Source organism: Elaeis guineensis, chromosome 7 (genome assembly GCF_000442705.2).
Source record: "Elaeis guineensis isolate ETL-2024a chromosome 7, EG11, whole genome shotgun sequence".
Taxonomy (NCBI): Eukaryota; Viridiplantae; Streptophyta; class Magnoliopsida; order Arecales; family Arecaceae; genus Elaeis; species Elaeis guineensis.
This window is the reverse complement of record NC_025999.2, coordinates 2,731,301-2,747,450: the sequence shown is the minus strand read 5'-3', so window position 1 is coordinate 2,747,450 and position 16,150 is coordinate 2,731,301. Positions and strand designations below refer to the sequence as shown.

Below are 16,150 nucleotides of genomic sequence, written 5' to 3'. Positions count from 1 at the left end.
ATTGTTGTAATTTCTTGTGTATGTGAACGATTATAAAAATAGAAGGAAAAAAATTTATACAAATCAAAATAATCCACAAAAACTAAAAACATAATTTAGAGAGAAACAAAAAAAAAAAACCTATTAACAAACTGAGAAGCAACTTCATATGCATTTGTAGCGTAATCATAATTAATGACTTCTACTCCATAAATCATTGTATACACTCTTATTTTTTTCTGCAGTATTCACATTCTTTTTTTTTTTTTATCACTGCCTTCTTTCTTCCCCTGATATTTCTCCTCATGCTAGTTGCTTGTCTGATAAGTTTATCATCATCTCTAACTCTATTGGATACGAATCAATTCCAATTTTCAATTGAGATGAATCTTTTGCTTTGGATAATTACCATATTCATTACCTCTCGCCAAGAATCCAGATTCAGCAAAACCAAATCTTTTGCTTATGCTTAGTCTTCAGTATGAGCATAAGCAGCAAGCCAGTCAGCTGATCCATTCCCATCTCTTTTTGTGTGAGAAACCTAAAATGCGTGAGACAAGTTTCCAAGCAGAGATGTCCTTGCGCAGAGGGCTGTTATCAGACCTAAAATAATAGAATCACCTTCCAGAGACTGCGAACAATTTGCAGTCTCTACGTGGGATTTACCGCTGAGGGACGTTTAAGTAATAGTTTCTCGATGCAGGGGCCCAGAAATAATTTTCGATCTTATCTATTATGACTTCGGCGACGAACGGTGGCTTCCCCCTCTTCCATACCCACTTTCTTGTCTCTCTCGCACCGTCTCTCTCTTTCTCCTTGTGTTCTCGAAACCAAGGCGACCTCCTCTCTACCCAAATCCGGATGGATTTCTTCCCTTCTCCTCGATTCTTTACGTTTTCCGGTCTGTATCATACTTTGGGCGGATGAAGGAATTGGAGGCAGCTGAGCCCAATCCACGAGGCTGGGGGTGAGGTGCTGAAAGAAAGAGAGAGGTAGTAGGAGGAGAAGTTGGTAGCCATAATTTAGCTTCTTGAGGTCCTGGAATATTACAATCCGTTTTTAGGTACGGTAATTTCTTTCAAAAATCCAATTTTTTCTTATACCTTTGCTCGCCTTTGGATTTTTTTTTTTTGGATCGGTTCTCGTTTTCATCCTAAAAATCCTATCTTCCCCTCCTCTTTCATGCTAATAAATTTCTGTACAAGATGAACCAATACATTTTCACTACTGGATCTAAGATATATATATATATATATATATATATATATATATATATATATATATATATATATATATAAATTTTTATGTAGTCGTATTTTATTTGGCGCAGTTGGGATTTAAAACAGAAAGATGGCAAACATGACTCATCTTTTTCAGTTGAAATGCTTTCCAATTTATGTTAAATCTCCATCTGAGGTGAAACCTTTTCACTGTGAAGGGAAAAAAAATCCCATGCAAAATCATATCATAAGCAAAAGACTTTCTATATAACAAGAGGGATGAAATATCATAGAGTAACTTGCTTGAATGAGCTATGTAATTCCTTCAATGCAGTTTAGTTGTTAATAAAGCTCATCTTTAGGCGGCCTAATTTTCTCAATCACTTACACAGAATCTAAGTGAATGAAAGCAAAAATATATTATGAGGGTTACATTGAGTCCCAGAGTATTTCCATATTATAGTTTCAAGCTAGTTTTGCAGAAGGCATGTTGTTCTAATTTTGCAAGAAAATGCATTTTGAAATATCTGGCCAGTTAATCTGTGCATTGGGTGGCACTTATTTTTATATCAGTTTTAGGTATCCTTTTTGTGGTTCCTTAAGAGGTTGGAATGGAGTCATGCAATAAATCTGAAGGCAGCCCAAAGCTTTTAAAGGAGGCTGTTGTTTTTTACAGCATTAGGGAGCTAGAATTATTGAAATTTAAATATCGTACCCTGTTGGTAGAGGGTCTGCCTGCGCTAACTGTGGCCATTGATATGCCTAGAGTTTCTGGAAGTGTTTCATAATTTTGATGCCCGTTTTAAGAAATTCACATTTTATTAGGGAATGTAGCAGATTCTGAAACAGGGAGTTGTGGTGGGATATCAGAACAAGGTAACTTTGAGATATGTTTGCCTAGGAGTACAAAGGAGATTAGCATACGTAGTTTCATTAGTATTGAAGTCAAGTTTATAATTTCTTGTTTGTCTTTTGCTTGTACAAAAAGCTGAGTTTTTGGATGCATTAGTCTTTCAACAGGCAATTTGCACATGTGAATGGTGGAAAATGTTTTCCCATCTTTTCTATTTTCATGTTTATGAAATTGTTTAAGAGCCTCACAAAATAATTGCAAATAATGCGGACTTATATATCCAAGGAATCAAAATATTGAGAAGGAACAATAATCATTTACTTTAAGAAACTGGTTTTAGAATTGCAAGCATACTATATTTAGGCTATACCTTTATGTCTTCCCTTATAGTTTCTGAATATTCTTAGAATCTGAATTTGAAATAAAAGAAGATGTAGTCAAATAATTAATGATATAGATTGTAAGCCTGTGTCATTAGGATTTAGAGATTCATGGTGATCATGAAAGACTTGTTTCTGGATTCCTCTGAGCTAACAAAGAGTGTTGCAGTTAAACTGTTATACTGGTAGACTTACTTTGAATAATGAATTCTCCCTGCAGACTGTTCAATTTATTTCACTAGAAACATGGATCATGCACTCACCTGTCTAAAATTGATGGTGATACCATTGAAATCAGCAGCATTAGAGGACCAGGTAATGCTGAGCTTGGTAGAAAAGTCAGTTACAAAAATGAGGGAGATCCTCCGAGCCCAGGTGCCAGATGTAAAAATAAAGGATGAAGCTTCATTAAGCACAGTGGTGGTTTATTGGCTCAATCCAAGATAATATATTGAATATTGACATGAAATACATTGGTGTATTATGGTCTCATTCCAAATGCTGGCCAAAGGGCAGGTTACTAAGTACTTTCCATTGGCTTAATAAGCCTCGGTAGGCCCTAATTGTTGGCACAATAAACATAATGACATGCTTGTTGGCTGAATCCTAGCCCATATGATACCAATGGTTTAGTAAGCATATATTGACATGCTAGTTGGCTTAATCTCCGTTTTGATTTATCAAGTTGTTTATCAACTCATGATGAGATGATATTTGTGTTTATGGGTTCAAAAAATCTAAGACCCTCATGTTGTCATCTATGTTTGCTAATCATTCTGAAAAGTGATGAAAACAACATATATTAGCCACCATTTATTTGTAGAAGTTATCTTCTCGAAACTCTGTCATTCTTTTAGAGAGATGTTCCATTCCAGGTTGATTTCTCTGGGAGGCACCTATTGCACAAATATATGTGTGAGCTCGGAACAGGACAATTTGTTTCCTTTATGCCGTTCTCTCTAATCTAATATTTCTTTGGACTATTATGTGTTTCTATTGTAGGTAAGTTATCTACATGTATAAATTCAGAAAATGGAGGCATTCTTATATTATGTTTCTTCTCTAGGTTATTAATATATTAATGGTAAAATGTTGGTTATCAATGTCTGTTTGGGAGCTTGGCAAATTTTTTGTGTTTTATATGTGTATTTATATGTGTATATCTTGATTCTAATTTCAAAGGTGGAGTTTACACTGGAGCAACAACTTTTGATCAGGACCTGCACTATTATTGGTCAAAGAACATTTAGATGTGTTTTTTTCGCTTGTCTTGAATCTTGAACAGTTGAAGGGATTGATCTTGTTGGAGAGAGAATCTGCTTGACCTCCTTGATTTCATTCTGCAGCCGTGAATCCATTGTTTCTTTTTTATGGAAAGTGCCATTTTGTCCAAATTTTCATGGAGCTTTTTACCCATGCAGGGTTAAAATTTTTTATGTGCATACCTGGATTGTCAATGATCTGCCATGGGAATTTGTTTTTCATGGTTATTTTAAATTACCATGAGACGTTTTTGTTTGTTGCTGGCTATCAGGAAATTGCAGTCTTTTCTAATTATTAAACTAATTACACTAACTGGTATATAAGGAAATTCAGCTATGCCACAAACTGAAAAGTAAGAAACAAATGCATGAACGTTTTTTTTTTTTTTTTTCTGTAATGCATGAAAGAATATAGCGTACATAATTTGAAACTTGAAGTCAATAGCATTTTTATACACTTCCATAATCTTACTCATACATTAATGTAGATAGATAGAAATTGGAAAATGAGACAAAATTTTTAACCTCATCTGCCATGTAACATGATTTTGTGAGCTAACTTGATTGAATGTTCGATGGAACAAGAATTATCAAAACAACTTGTTCAAAAAAGATTCTAGCATTTCTTCCATTATCTGCGATTGGACCTGTCAGTTTTTCTTTCTTCTATTGGACTTCTGCCTGCTAAATTAGAATCTGATGAATCAGAGAACAATTGCTTCTAAGAGGAAAGTGGTAAAAGACATGGCTTTAAACTCAGAACAGAGCCTCAAGGTTGAAAGAAGGATATGAGGTTATTATAAAATCCCAGGCTGTGCGTGGATGTGCCACAGAAATCTGATTACAATAGAAATCCATAATTTCCCTGAAATCAGGATGTCAAAAATTCTATACCATGTAGCAATCTCAAATTTATGACTTTTCATCCATATAATATTACCTTTTTTTTCCAATTTTAGATCTCTCTTTTGGAAATTTGGAGGAAAAAAAACTTCCACTCTGCCCGCATCTTTGCAAAATCGGTCCTTTTTTATCTATTTTGTAGAAACGACAGATTGTTGGACTTTACTAGGTCTTCATGTCCTTGACAAATGAATGGACACATTTAGCATAGTCGATGCACATATATTGGTATTGGATGCATGGTTAATACAGATTAGTGCACATGTAAAGATGTTCTTACAAAGGCAGAGGTATGATGATCCACTGAAGTACAAAAGGGACCTGTTTTGCTAAAATTTAAAAAAAAGGATTTTTCTTGCAAAACTCCCATCTCTTTTTAACAACCAAACATCTCTTGAGAAAATTTAATTTCAAATTTAAATTTTAAATCAAGAAGAGTGATGGAATAATGATGTTGAAATAAAAAACTCCAATCTTGGCCTATGAAACATTAGAAGATGTGTAGAGTGTTAAGGATCTAGTAGGGTCACATAATGCAAATGTAATTTCCCACGAGAAATGGAATACCAAAAAGTAAAAGCAGTGATTGGTTTGATGCTGTCCAAGTTCTAGGAAAGGAGACAAGGGTTGAAAAGTTGGAAGAAATCTGTTGCATGTGATCTTGCTACATGTGATACTGAAATCTGAGCCAAGAAAGACCGAATAATGTGGTAAAGATAGGACAGACCATGGTGGAAAGTGACAGCCAGATCCCGACACCTATCGACAACTAAAGTTGACACAAACATGGTATATGTGTGAACTGTGTAATTAGTGCAGATGCATAACAGTTACCTCATCATATTCCTTTTTCTTGCTGCATAATTGCATGATTGTTTCTTATCATACGTTTTCCTACCCGTTTTTACTCATCAAAATCAAAGAATTATGTTTTCTTTCCTGGATCATGTGTCATGATTTCATAAAATGACAGCACTTGAGAATGTATTTTTTTGTATGGATATAGAGAACCTTCAGTGAAAGAACCAGAGTTGTTTGGGGCTTTTTGGAACTTATGCCAATGAGTGACCTGTATTCTTCTGAAAACACTGTCCACATGCACACAAGGAACAAAGTGGCAGAGGGCACATGATATTTCTACTTTTCAACTCTGGACTGCAAGCACGACTTGGTTCTGAGACACTCATATCCTTCTCACCCACGTCAAGTGGTGCCATTTTTTTACCAGACATGCCATTCTTGGTCTACTATGTATCGCCATCCAACTCTTCAGTCAAATGTTGAAGCTTCCAGCACGCGCTACTCTATACCAGTCTTTGTCGGAGCTGACTCGTCATACGTGATGGTGATCAAGGGGAAAAGGATGTGTTCTGAGCCAATCATATGTTGATCAAAATGGTGATTCTCACAGAAAGACTTCCCTCTCTTGGTTTTTCTTCCGAATGTCATGTCCTAAGGTCCTTGTTATCGTGCTTTGGCATTCAAGTTGCTTTGCTCCTGATGTTTCCCAGCTACTGATTGCCCTTGGATATTTAGTTGATGTCTGCTAGTGCTCTATATCAAACTTGGATGGTTCTTTTGCTCTATACTGATGACTATCCTTTTGCTGCAATAAAATCTTCACTTGATGAAACTAGCATCTGATGAGAGATGAATGCATAGTACAACTATGTCCCAGAACACTGTTGATTACATACAGAAGCTACTAGCAGTGAGCCACGTCTCTTATGGCATCGGAAGTAGAGATTTACAGGCACTTCACATTTTATCAATTCCTCAGAAAACTAAATAATGTTGATTGCATGACTAATTAGAATTAAAGGGCAGAATTTTCTTTTGGTTTAACCGTTTAACTAGTGGAATGACTGAATTAAACCTTTCAAATTTGCATTACAAATGTTGGGTGGCAATAGTTTATTAAGAAAGTTAAATGATGATGATGATGAGGTAGTATGATCGTTATCACATTTAATTATGGTTGTTTGTTTTTCACTAGTCAGAAGTCTCTTATCTGATTATTTTTGTAATCTGTGACAGTTTGAAGGAATGATGCCCTGCTGCCTTCCATTACTTTGTCTTGGTAGTGCAAAAGGCTTCCTTTTCATTCTATCATCCAAGTGTTGCCATATCAGCAAAATCCATTCAATCCAAAGAGAATGAAGTGCCAGGCTCGCATGCAGAAAATGTTCAGGCTATCTTCACATCTATCTATTTTTACATATCTCATTGATCAAGCACTCATCTCGATGCATCACTACAAGAGTAAGAGGCTATGATTTGTCTGGTGTAGGATATAATTTAGGATATAATTTCTAGATACACACGAACAAAGAAGAAAGAGAATGGTTCTAGTTGGATTGGTCCATCATTAAGCTCGTGGATACGGTGCAACTAATAATTTCTCATGCATTACGGCTTTTAAAGCTGGCTCGAAGTTTGTTACTTTATTTGGATGGAGAAATTATAGCTTATACATTATACAGAAATAAGCGATTGTGATCGGAACGGGATGTATATATTGTAGGATATAAGAATATTACCGTATAAAAATCTCTACAAGGATTCTTTTCACGAGGTACATACATGTGGCATGGCAGCCTGCTTGCTCCATTTGTATTTGGAACCTCAGCTGTCTCTCTCGGCATCACTCCACTCTCTCTTTTTTATTATTTTTGGTGGACTGCCGCCTCTCCCTTCAGTCTTGAGACGAGGAGGAGAGATGGAGTTCTCCGGCGATCGGTTCGATGTAGTCGTCGTCGGTGCCGGGATCATGGGGAGCTGCACCGCCTACGAGGCGGCGAAGCGCGGCCAGAAGGTGCTCCTACTCGAGCAATTCGACTTCTTGCACCACCTCGGCTCGTCCCATGGCGAGTCCCGGACCATCCGAGCCACCTACCCCGAAGCCTACTACGCCTCCATGGTCCAAGAATCCTACCGTCTCTGGGAAGCAGCACAGTCGGAGATCGGCTACCGCGTCCTGACCAAGACCCCACATCTCGACATCGGCCCAGCGTCCAACAAGAGCCTCCAGTGCGTGATCGCCAACTGCGAGCCCGACTCCATCAATGCTCAAATCCTCCATCGAAGCCAGCTTCATGACATGTTCTCTGGTGCCTTCCAACTGCCCGACCAGTGGATCGGGGTGGTGACCGACGCCGGGGGCGTCATCAAGCCGACGAAGGCCGTCGCCATGTTCCAAGCATTGGCCATCCGAAGAGGGGTCGTTCTCAGAGACCGGATGGAGGTGAAGGACATCCAAAGAGACGAGGAAGGAGGAGGTATCTGGGTTTCAGCTGCCGGTGGAGATCGCTTCTGGGGGAGGAAGTGTGTGGTTGCCGTTGGAGCCTGGATGAAGAAGTTAGTTAAAGCGGTTACTGGTCGTGTCTTGCCCATCCAGCCTCTGCACACGACCGTTTGTTACTGGAAGATCAAGGAGGGGCATGAGAAGGAATTCTCGCCGGAGACCGCGTTTCCGACGTTCGCCAGCTACGGCGAGCCTTACATCTATGGCACGCCGTCGTTGGAGTTCCCAGGGCTGATCAAGATTGCCATGCATGGAGGCCACCCTTGCGACCCCGACCGGAGGGACTGGGCGTCGGGCTCCGGCGGCGTGCTGGTGGACTCGGTCATCCCATGGATCGAATTGGTGCTGGAGGGGCGTGTGGAGGCCGGGAAACCGGTCATGAAGCAGGATTGCATGTATTCGATGACCCCCGACGGGGATTTCATCGTCGACTTCCTCGGCGGGGAGTTTGGGAAGGAGGTGGTGGTCGCCGGAGGGTTCTCCGGCCATGGGTTCAAGATGGGCCCGGTGGTGGGGAGGATTCTGGCGGAGCTGGCGATCCTTGGAGAGGCCGCAGGGTTTGAGCTGAAGCACTTCAGGTTGGGGAGGTTTGAGGAGGACCCAAAGGGGAATGCCAAGGAGTTCGAGGACCAAGTATCCTCCCATGTCTCCCAAAACCATGAATAGATTTCCTTCTAGTTTCATTTGTCTACAGGTTCTGCTATAGTGGTTCAGTTCAGTGCAGCACAAAACATCACCAGTTGTAAGCTATTATTTCTTAGCCCTCTGCTTCTCCATGTTGTGATACCAATTGAACATTGTGATCTCTCTGGTTAATTTAGAATCATGTGTTGTTGGTTTATTGGTCTTATGTCATCATGGATTAGCCTTGAGCGTATATTGCTAGTAGCTTTCAGAAGTAACTAATGATTTGAAACCAATATTGTGAAACCAGTGGGAAATTGAACGTTGATTAAGCTACAGTTTTTTTTTGGGGCTTCTAAATACTGGGCATGGGATGATTCAAATCAAATACGAATATAACAGGGATGTGCTTAGAATTTAAATATGGAAAGATTCCATGTCCATATCCTGATTTGATGATCTGTGATGATCCTTGATGGCTGTCAAGACAAAGAAGACCTATTAAATATTCTTTTCTAATAATTGTGTTTGCAACTGGAGATCTCAATAATCCAAAATTATTCATTGGAAAGATTTTTGTCGGTCCTCTAAGATTCTCCGGTATCCGAACAAGATTTACATGATATTACCTCCTTAATCCCAAATTTCTAGTTCGATCCTTTTGTGGTCGCTTGTCGTCGTTCTATTTCTTGTTCCATCCGTCTGTGGTTCCAGTGACTCATCTTGTATCATTGATATGGAAGAGACAAGCATCGCCTACCTTAGCTTTATCTCATAAAATTGCAACCTTATCCAATTGATTGGAAGCTAGGACGTACAAAAGCTAACCTTTATCCCAGCGGAAATGCCGTGTTACGAGATGCAAGGTATGTTGCCTTGCGTGGAGACTTGCAAATGGATCGGATCAAATCGGATCCTGAGTGATCCGATACGATCTGATTTTTTGATCGGGCTTTGATATTGGATTCATATCCATTTCGATAAAAAATCCGATCGGATCGGATCGGATTCATGACCGAATTTATCGATCATTAGATCATTCGGATCGGATCGATTCCATACATAACCCAACCCCAATCTATGAAATGCAGATCCGTTTCGAATCTGGTTCAGATCGGATTGAGTCACGGATTTAATTTATTTGAAACCTACCATCAGTGAATATTAATGGTGGATGACAACTAAGAAAGACTTTTTTTTTTTTTTTTTTTCAATCCTTCAATAGTAACTTCTAATAAATAATTGTGTTAGATAGTAGAGCAAAACAAGCGGTTTCTGAGAAGAATCAAGATTCCAGAAAAAAATAAAAAAAATATAAATTTTATATAGTGATATAATTGTTCCAATCTAAAACATCATACAAGAAGAATACTTATATATGATTAAAAATGAGACTGCATATACTGTGGATAATACAACATCTGTGCACATTAGACATGCTATAAAATTTTTTAAAGTCAACAAAATAAATTGAAATTTAAGAAACCCTCTTGCTTTTGTACTTCATGACATAGTAAATATAAATCAGAAGGTTTAGAAAATTGAGCCCAGCAAAAAATCAGAAGAAGTAATCGAGATGTCCTTCATTTAAATTATCAGGAATCTATTTAATCTTTCCTCCTCGGATTACTATAGATATTACAACAGTCAGAATAAAAAAACTGAAGGATTTGAAAAATTTTTAGTTTTGGAGATTTTTAATTTGAAAATTAGATGGGGAAGATCGAAGGGTTTAAAAAATTTTGATCCAAGCCCAAACCCCTATTTGGGTGAGTTACTCTAACTAAGTTCGGATCCTATGTTTGGGTCTGGATCGGGTCGGGTCGGATCGGATCATATATCTTAAGATCTAAATTAATCCAAAAGTCTCCATGGGTCGGATTGGATCGGGTCGGGTCCAAATTCAAAAAATCCAGATCCGATCCGGAAAAGGGAATGGGTCTAATTTTTGAACCCGATCCGGCTCTATGAGTCTTTTAAATGGATCCGGATCGAATCTAATCAGATCAGGTCGGGTCGGATCATGGATCAATCCGACCCACTTGTAGCCTTATCTCCATGTGGTGGGGATAAGGACAAGAAAGTCGACTTGCATGCTGGAAAAATTTCTTTCTATTATATAAGCCGCAAACTTGATCTTCCATTCTCATTTATACGCAAGAGACTATTCAACATATATAAGAAATGATCACAAATTGAAATGCAAGGTCAGAAGCCTCGTTGCTGCGCCTCTCTCTCTCTAACCTCTCCTCAGCTTGTTCCGAGCACTGATCTTATATTTCTCATGTGTGCAGTGGATATGGTATATGGGCTAGCCAAGTATCAACCCGAGTGTGAACAAAGCTAGCTAAATGATGGAGCTAAACACTTACTTATGGCTCACCAAATTGGCATCTGGATTTGTATCTCAAAACATAAAGTCATGCCTCATAATTTCAAGCAATTTGGTTCAAACATCATAAAGAAGTTCAAAATGTTGGCTGAGTGAGCCAACTGCTTGTCTATGGGCACCTTGAGGTCCACCCAACCTTACCGTTCCGTGTCCATCTTTAATCCATGCATTCCATGAGCTCGTAGATCTGATGTACCTAATCCTAAGGGCTAAGAGCCTTGACCACATCATGAATAAGAAATATACATGCCGGCTTGAAGCCTTTTGAGCTCGTTTCTGACTGGCCCAGCCCAGCCCACCCTCTTAGATCCATAGAATATGCCTAAATCCCACAACCTACCTCAACCCACCACAAAAAAAAAAAAAAAAAAAAAAAAAAAAAAAAAAAAAAAAAAAAAAAAAAAAAAAAAACAACAACACATCGTTAATGGAGGATCCACCAACCATCTTCTTCTATGTATACAGGAGGGACGTTCATCAATTCTCTGACATTTAAAAGCGATTAAACTTTGTTGGCCCCCACCCCTCCTTTTGCCACCTAAGAACTGGAACTCAATGATTCCCAATAACCATATCTGGAAAAAAGCAAGATATCGGTGAAAGTATCTTCACATCATGTTTTTCTCCTAATGATGCCAATGCAAGAGACGTTCCCACGATGTGAACCACCAATTTATTTTAGCTGACCTCCTGGCACGCATTTTCTTACTTTCTAGAAGATAAAGTAAGGCTTTAACTCCACCAGAGGGGCCTTCTAGAATAGACAAGTGACCATCAATAGAGCAACCACCACATTTCAATAGAATAGCTCTTCATGCTGCCTTTTTATACCCGCACATTTGCCATATGGATTGGGTTGGTACTCCTCCAATTGAACCATCTTGTTTTTTTATTAATAATATTGTTTTAGAAGTTAAAGAGTTCCCACCATCTTGCTGAAGGAAAAGTGTTGGTGATGTCCATGGTCATCCATTTCCAGACAAAAGAAGTGCTCAAGCTGGCCATGAACAAAATGTTCCTTCCATTGGATGCCTATATTTTGTGAATCCCAAATGGTGGGATGTGAGTTCTTACCAAAAGGCAAAATGGTGGGATGTGAGAGGATTACTTATGCCTCGTATTGCAATGTGAATCTTAGATGCCGACCACATCCGCATGTATGTCCATGACTTATGCATCTCATAGAAAGGACAAAAAGTAACAAATCTTGGTATTTCTTCTAAATTCACCTCAGCTGGAGCATTGCCTTAAAATTAAAAGGATCTTTTGGTCTGGGCTGCAGAGTATTCGTCATTAGTCTTTTATTTTTGTTTGTGTTTTTGGTTTTGGGCATCTGGGCCCCTTCTCTGTCAAAAAGAAGAGGAGAAACTTGCCTCTTTTATAAAATTTAAAATGTATGGATTAGATAGTATGTAGGGTATGGACAAGGACTATATCTTTTATGCAAAAAAAAAAAAAAATCATCTTCATTCACACAAATCTATCGTTGAATAGCATAATAGCTATCTGATGATCTGTGCAGATACATAAATAAAAAAGTTCGGAGTGCTTCATGACCTATCCAGAATGCGTTCCAATTGTCAATGCTGTGAAAATAGAACAATCATTGTTCTATACAAAAAAAAAAAACAAATTGAAAGCAATCCTTGCAAAATGACACAGAGATTCACATTAAAATATTCAATAATATTGTTATAAGTTTTTCTTTATGACAAAATTCGTCACATGTAGCTTTCTAGTTATATAAAATCCATGAATTCCACAATCGTTGGTTCGTGGTTGATACCAATGTTTGTTGGTAACTTCAATTGTTACTGTTGTTGCTCCATCAAAAATTAAAATCCTTAACGAATGATGAATCTCTGCATTTCTTTTTTCATATCTTTTACGCTGCCAAATTATTGAGGGTTGATCTCGTGCCCTCGATTACAGTTGGACCGTCCAATTCAATGCACCCTGATATTTATCGTGAAATGGGAGCCACCTCCTAGAGATTCTGTTGAGAGAAATAGCATGAGAGGTTTTTGTCCATATATGCTAACCCCACTCGTTAAAAATAATAAAATAAAAAAACGAAACAAGGAAAGAAAAGATTGTCCGTTTATTTACCCCACCTCCCATATGATTGAAGCACAGGGGAATATTTTAATATATTGATGTTACAGTGGTTATCGTGAGTATCTCAGATTGATACTGGATCACGGGATATTTCAAGCTCTCGAATCGTCAACACGACGCTGACCATCATATAAGCTGAGGAGTCCATCTCTCTGCTGAGCTGAGGTGTACGCAAGGTCTAACCTGAGTTACCTCAGTCGACTTATCCCTTCATCATGTACGATAGCTGTCCATTCCGAATAGATAAGATCTGATATAGTCGTCTCTCCTGATCTTACGGGAGCGATTAAAGGCCGAATTACCTTGCCCAATTTGGTATATCCAATGGTCCGGCAATCTTGGGATCATATGATCTCACAGCTAACAATCCAGTTGTCCGATATCTTTTTATATAAACAATCAGAGTCCCGAGAATCTAGATAGGTCAAATCAAATCCATCTCAGAGAACTCGTTGCTGCTTCTTTGTTTTTTGCTTTTCTGACTTAAGCGTTGGAGGATTCTCGTCAGAGCTACAACCTCTGATTTGAAACTTATTTTGTAGGTCACTCCAGTGCCAGCATCCCTACACGAAGATCAGGTATCCGTCATCCAATCTTGACCGATTTAAGCAACAATAGATAAAGGAAGGGCATACATTAACAATTATGTCTCTAAGACGGACATCTTCCCGACTTTCCAATGCTGCTGCTTCCCAATAGACGGCCAGCCAGATTAACAATCAAGTTCAATCGATGGCACAGAAAATCCCTCCATCGGCTCAACCGGCCCCGCCGACACCAGTCACGGCTGACCAATTCGGCCAGCTCTCCCTGCAAGTTCAACATTTGACGACCGTAATTCAAGCGGTCCAAACCCCTCTTGCATCCTTTCAAGCGGTGCCACAGCCTCCCCAGGCTATCTCTACACCCCCTACAGCGGTGTGTCATACAGTTCCCTCGATGGTGCCATTTGTGTCTTCCACAATGGTGCCTCCGCAGAATCCTACTTTGACTATGGCTCTGCAACTACCATCTCAGTCAGAGCCGTAGGTGCCTCCTCGAAATTCGAAGAGAAGATTGATTTATCAAAATCACCCTAGGGCTCAGTAGCCGGCCAAGAGATGATCTCTAAGCCCACAATCGGGCCATGACTCAACCCTCGGATGCCGATCTCCTTTATTCTTCGAGGCTGGTATCGTCCGTGAGGTTGATTTTGAAAGGCGATTTTAGAAGCTCGACCAGCAGTTGGGTCAGAAAATAGAAAAAATCCTCAGCAATAATGGATCTTTGGTGCTGTCCTACGAAGGGTACAATAGACAGCCGCCCTTCGTCCCGAAGATTATGTAGGAGCCGCTCCCCCTGCACTTCAAGCTGCCTCAGCTGAAGGTCTATGATGGGACCACCAACCTTGTCAATCATGTAGAGACCTTCAAGGCAGTAATGCTCCTTCAGGGAGCATCAGATGCAATCATCTGTCAAGCATTTTCTTCAACCCTTAAAGGGGCCGCTCGACAGTAGTACTCGAGTTTGAGGCCGGTGTCTATCCATTCCTTTGAAGACCTATGCTGGTCTTTCTTCAGCCATTTCATCAGCAACTGACGACAGTAGAAGCAGTCCAACTAGCTCCATACCATCAAGCAAAATGAGGACGAGTCGATCCACTGCTTCATGAATAGATTCAATATAGCTACCATGGAGGTCCAAAACTTGGATTAGTGGATCGCGATGGCTATAATGATGAGCGGTCTGCTGAAGAATGACTTAAAAAAATCGTTAATTAAAACTTATTCTCGAGATCTTTCGGATATGCTTGTCCGTGCGAAGAAGTATGCTTGCATGGAAGAGGCCTTTTTGATGATATTCCTGCCAGTTCAGCTGCAGTGGCACCCAGCAAGGAGTGCCATCCGAGGTGAGTAGAGAAAAGCCACCTGCGCTCCCGATCTCCACCCTAGAGGTGAAATAATGGGGGTCGAAGTTGTCGATCTTGAAGTCCTCCGAGAAGGGTTAGGCAACCATCACCGCCAGAGTAGTATGATAACTACACGCCACTGGCTGTCCCTCGAAGTGAGGTATTGTTACAAGTGGGGTCTGAGTTATCTGCACCTTAGTTAATGAGAATGAGATCGGAACATCATCGAGATCTGAATAAATACTACTTTTATCATCATGATCGGGGTCACGATATTGAGGACTGCCACCAGCTTCACGACGAGATCGAGAAGCTTGTTAGGTAGGGGTGGCTGAATCATTTTATCTGAAGAGCAGCCCCTCAATATCGAGCTTCGAGAGTTCAATAGTCACCCCTTTTGCCTCAGCAGCCTCTCTCTCTACCTTAGCCGCAGCAAGCACCAGCACGACAGGAGCGCAGTAGATCGAAGGGCAGGTGGCAGAAGAAGAGCGACCCATCCAACGAGAAATCCACATAATTACTGGGGGGTCATCTGAGGCTTTCGATAGGCTCGGATTCTAAGGAGGGCTTGGTTGACGGACACCCCCAACCATCCGAGGAGCAGAATCCAAACAAGATGGTGAAAATCAGCTTATGTCCATATGAGGTAACCAAATGGCGGCTAACTAATCTTTTGTAGGAGAATACGAATCTTTTCGTCTGGACTGCTATAAATATGCCTGGCATCAATTCTGAGGTGATATCCAATCATCTAAGGGTGTACTCAACTTGTCGATCGGTAAAGCAAAAGAAACGGAGTTTTGCCCCAAAGTGTCAAGAAGCTATAGTCGAGAAGGTCGATAAGCTGCTCAAAGCCAGCTCCATTTGGGAGATCATGTACTCAGATGGACCAGCACATAGGAACTCATAAGCTAAAGTAGCTCGACGGACTCCAATTTGAACTCAACGAACCTCTGCATATATTACCAATGATGTAATAATATTTTATTTTTTATGAAAATAAAATTTGTAGGATCATCAATTTGTGATGAGCACCAAAGTCCTTCAAGAGTTGTCTTCTCCTTCTACTTCATTAATTTGTGATGGGCACTCGAGTCCTCCAAGCATCACCTCCTCCTCCTACTTGAGACCCTGAACCATAACATTAAGCAACTGGCACGAGGGAGAAGACCTCGACGACTCTGAGGTGGGGCTAACTTACAAAATTTCTACAAAGTCTGAGTCGCT

At 39.9% G+C, this 16,150-nt stretch overlaps 1 protein-coding gene across 5 annotated transcripts; it reads left to right on the top strand.

Annotated features, from left to right (window-relative positions):
- Positions 1-712: 712 nt before the first annotated feature.
- Positions 713-8,742, top strand: LOC105037094 (probable sarcosine oxidase). Of its 5 annotated transcripts, XM_073260212.1 has the most exons (4): positions 729-1,042; positions 3,308-3,434; positions 5,604-5,995; positions 6,635-8,742. In XM_073260212.1, the coding sequence occupies exon 4, from the start codon at positions 7,188-7,190 to the stop codon at positions 8,565-8,567; it is 1,380 nt and encodes a 459-aa protein (XP_073116313.1). In that variant the 5' UTR covers positions 729-1,042; positions 3,308-3,434; positions 5,604-5,995; positions 6,635-7,187; the 3' UTR covers positions 8,568-8,742. The 5 variants fall into 5 exon arrangements, 3 of the variants coding, with proteins under 3 accessions (XP_073116313.1, XP_073116312.1, XP_073116314.1); XM_073260211.1 differs by lacking the exon at positions 3,308-3,434; XR_012142457.1 differs by lacking the exons at positions 3,308-3,434; positions 5,604-5,995; positions 6,635-8,742 and adding an exon at positions 3,615-3,960 and having other exon boundaries at positions 713-1,042.
- The last annotated feature ends 7,408 nt before the right edge of the window (positions 8,743-16,150 follow it).

What these genes read in the sequence shown, in the direction of transcription:
- LOC105037094 (XM_073260213.1), top strand. Translation starts at nt 7,188, where the DNA reads ATGGCAGCCTGCTTGCTCCATTTGTATTTGGAACCTCAGCTGTCTCTC.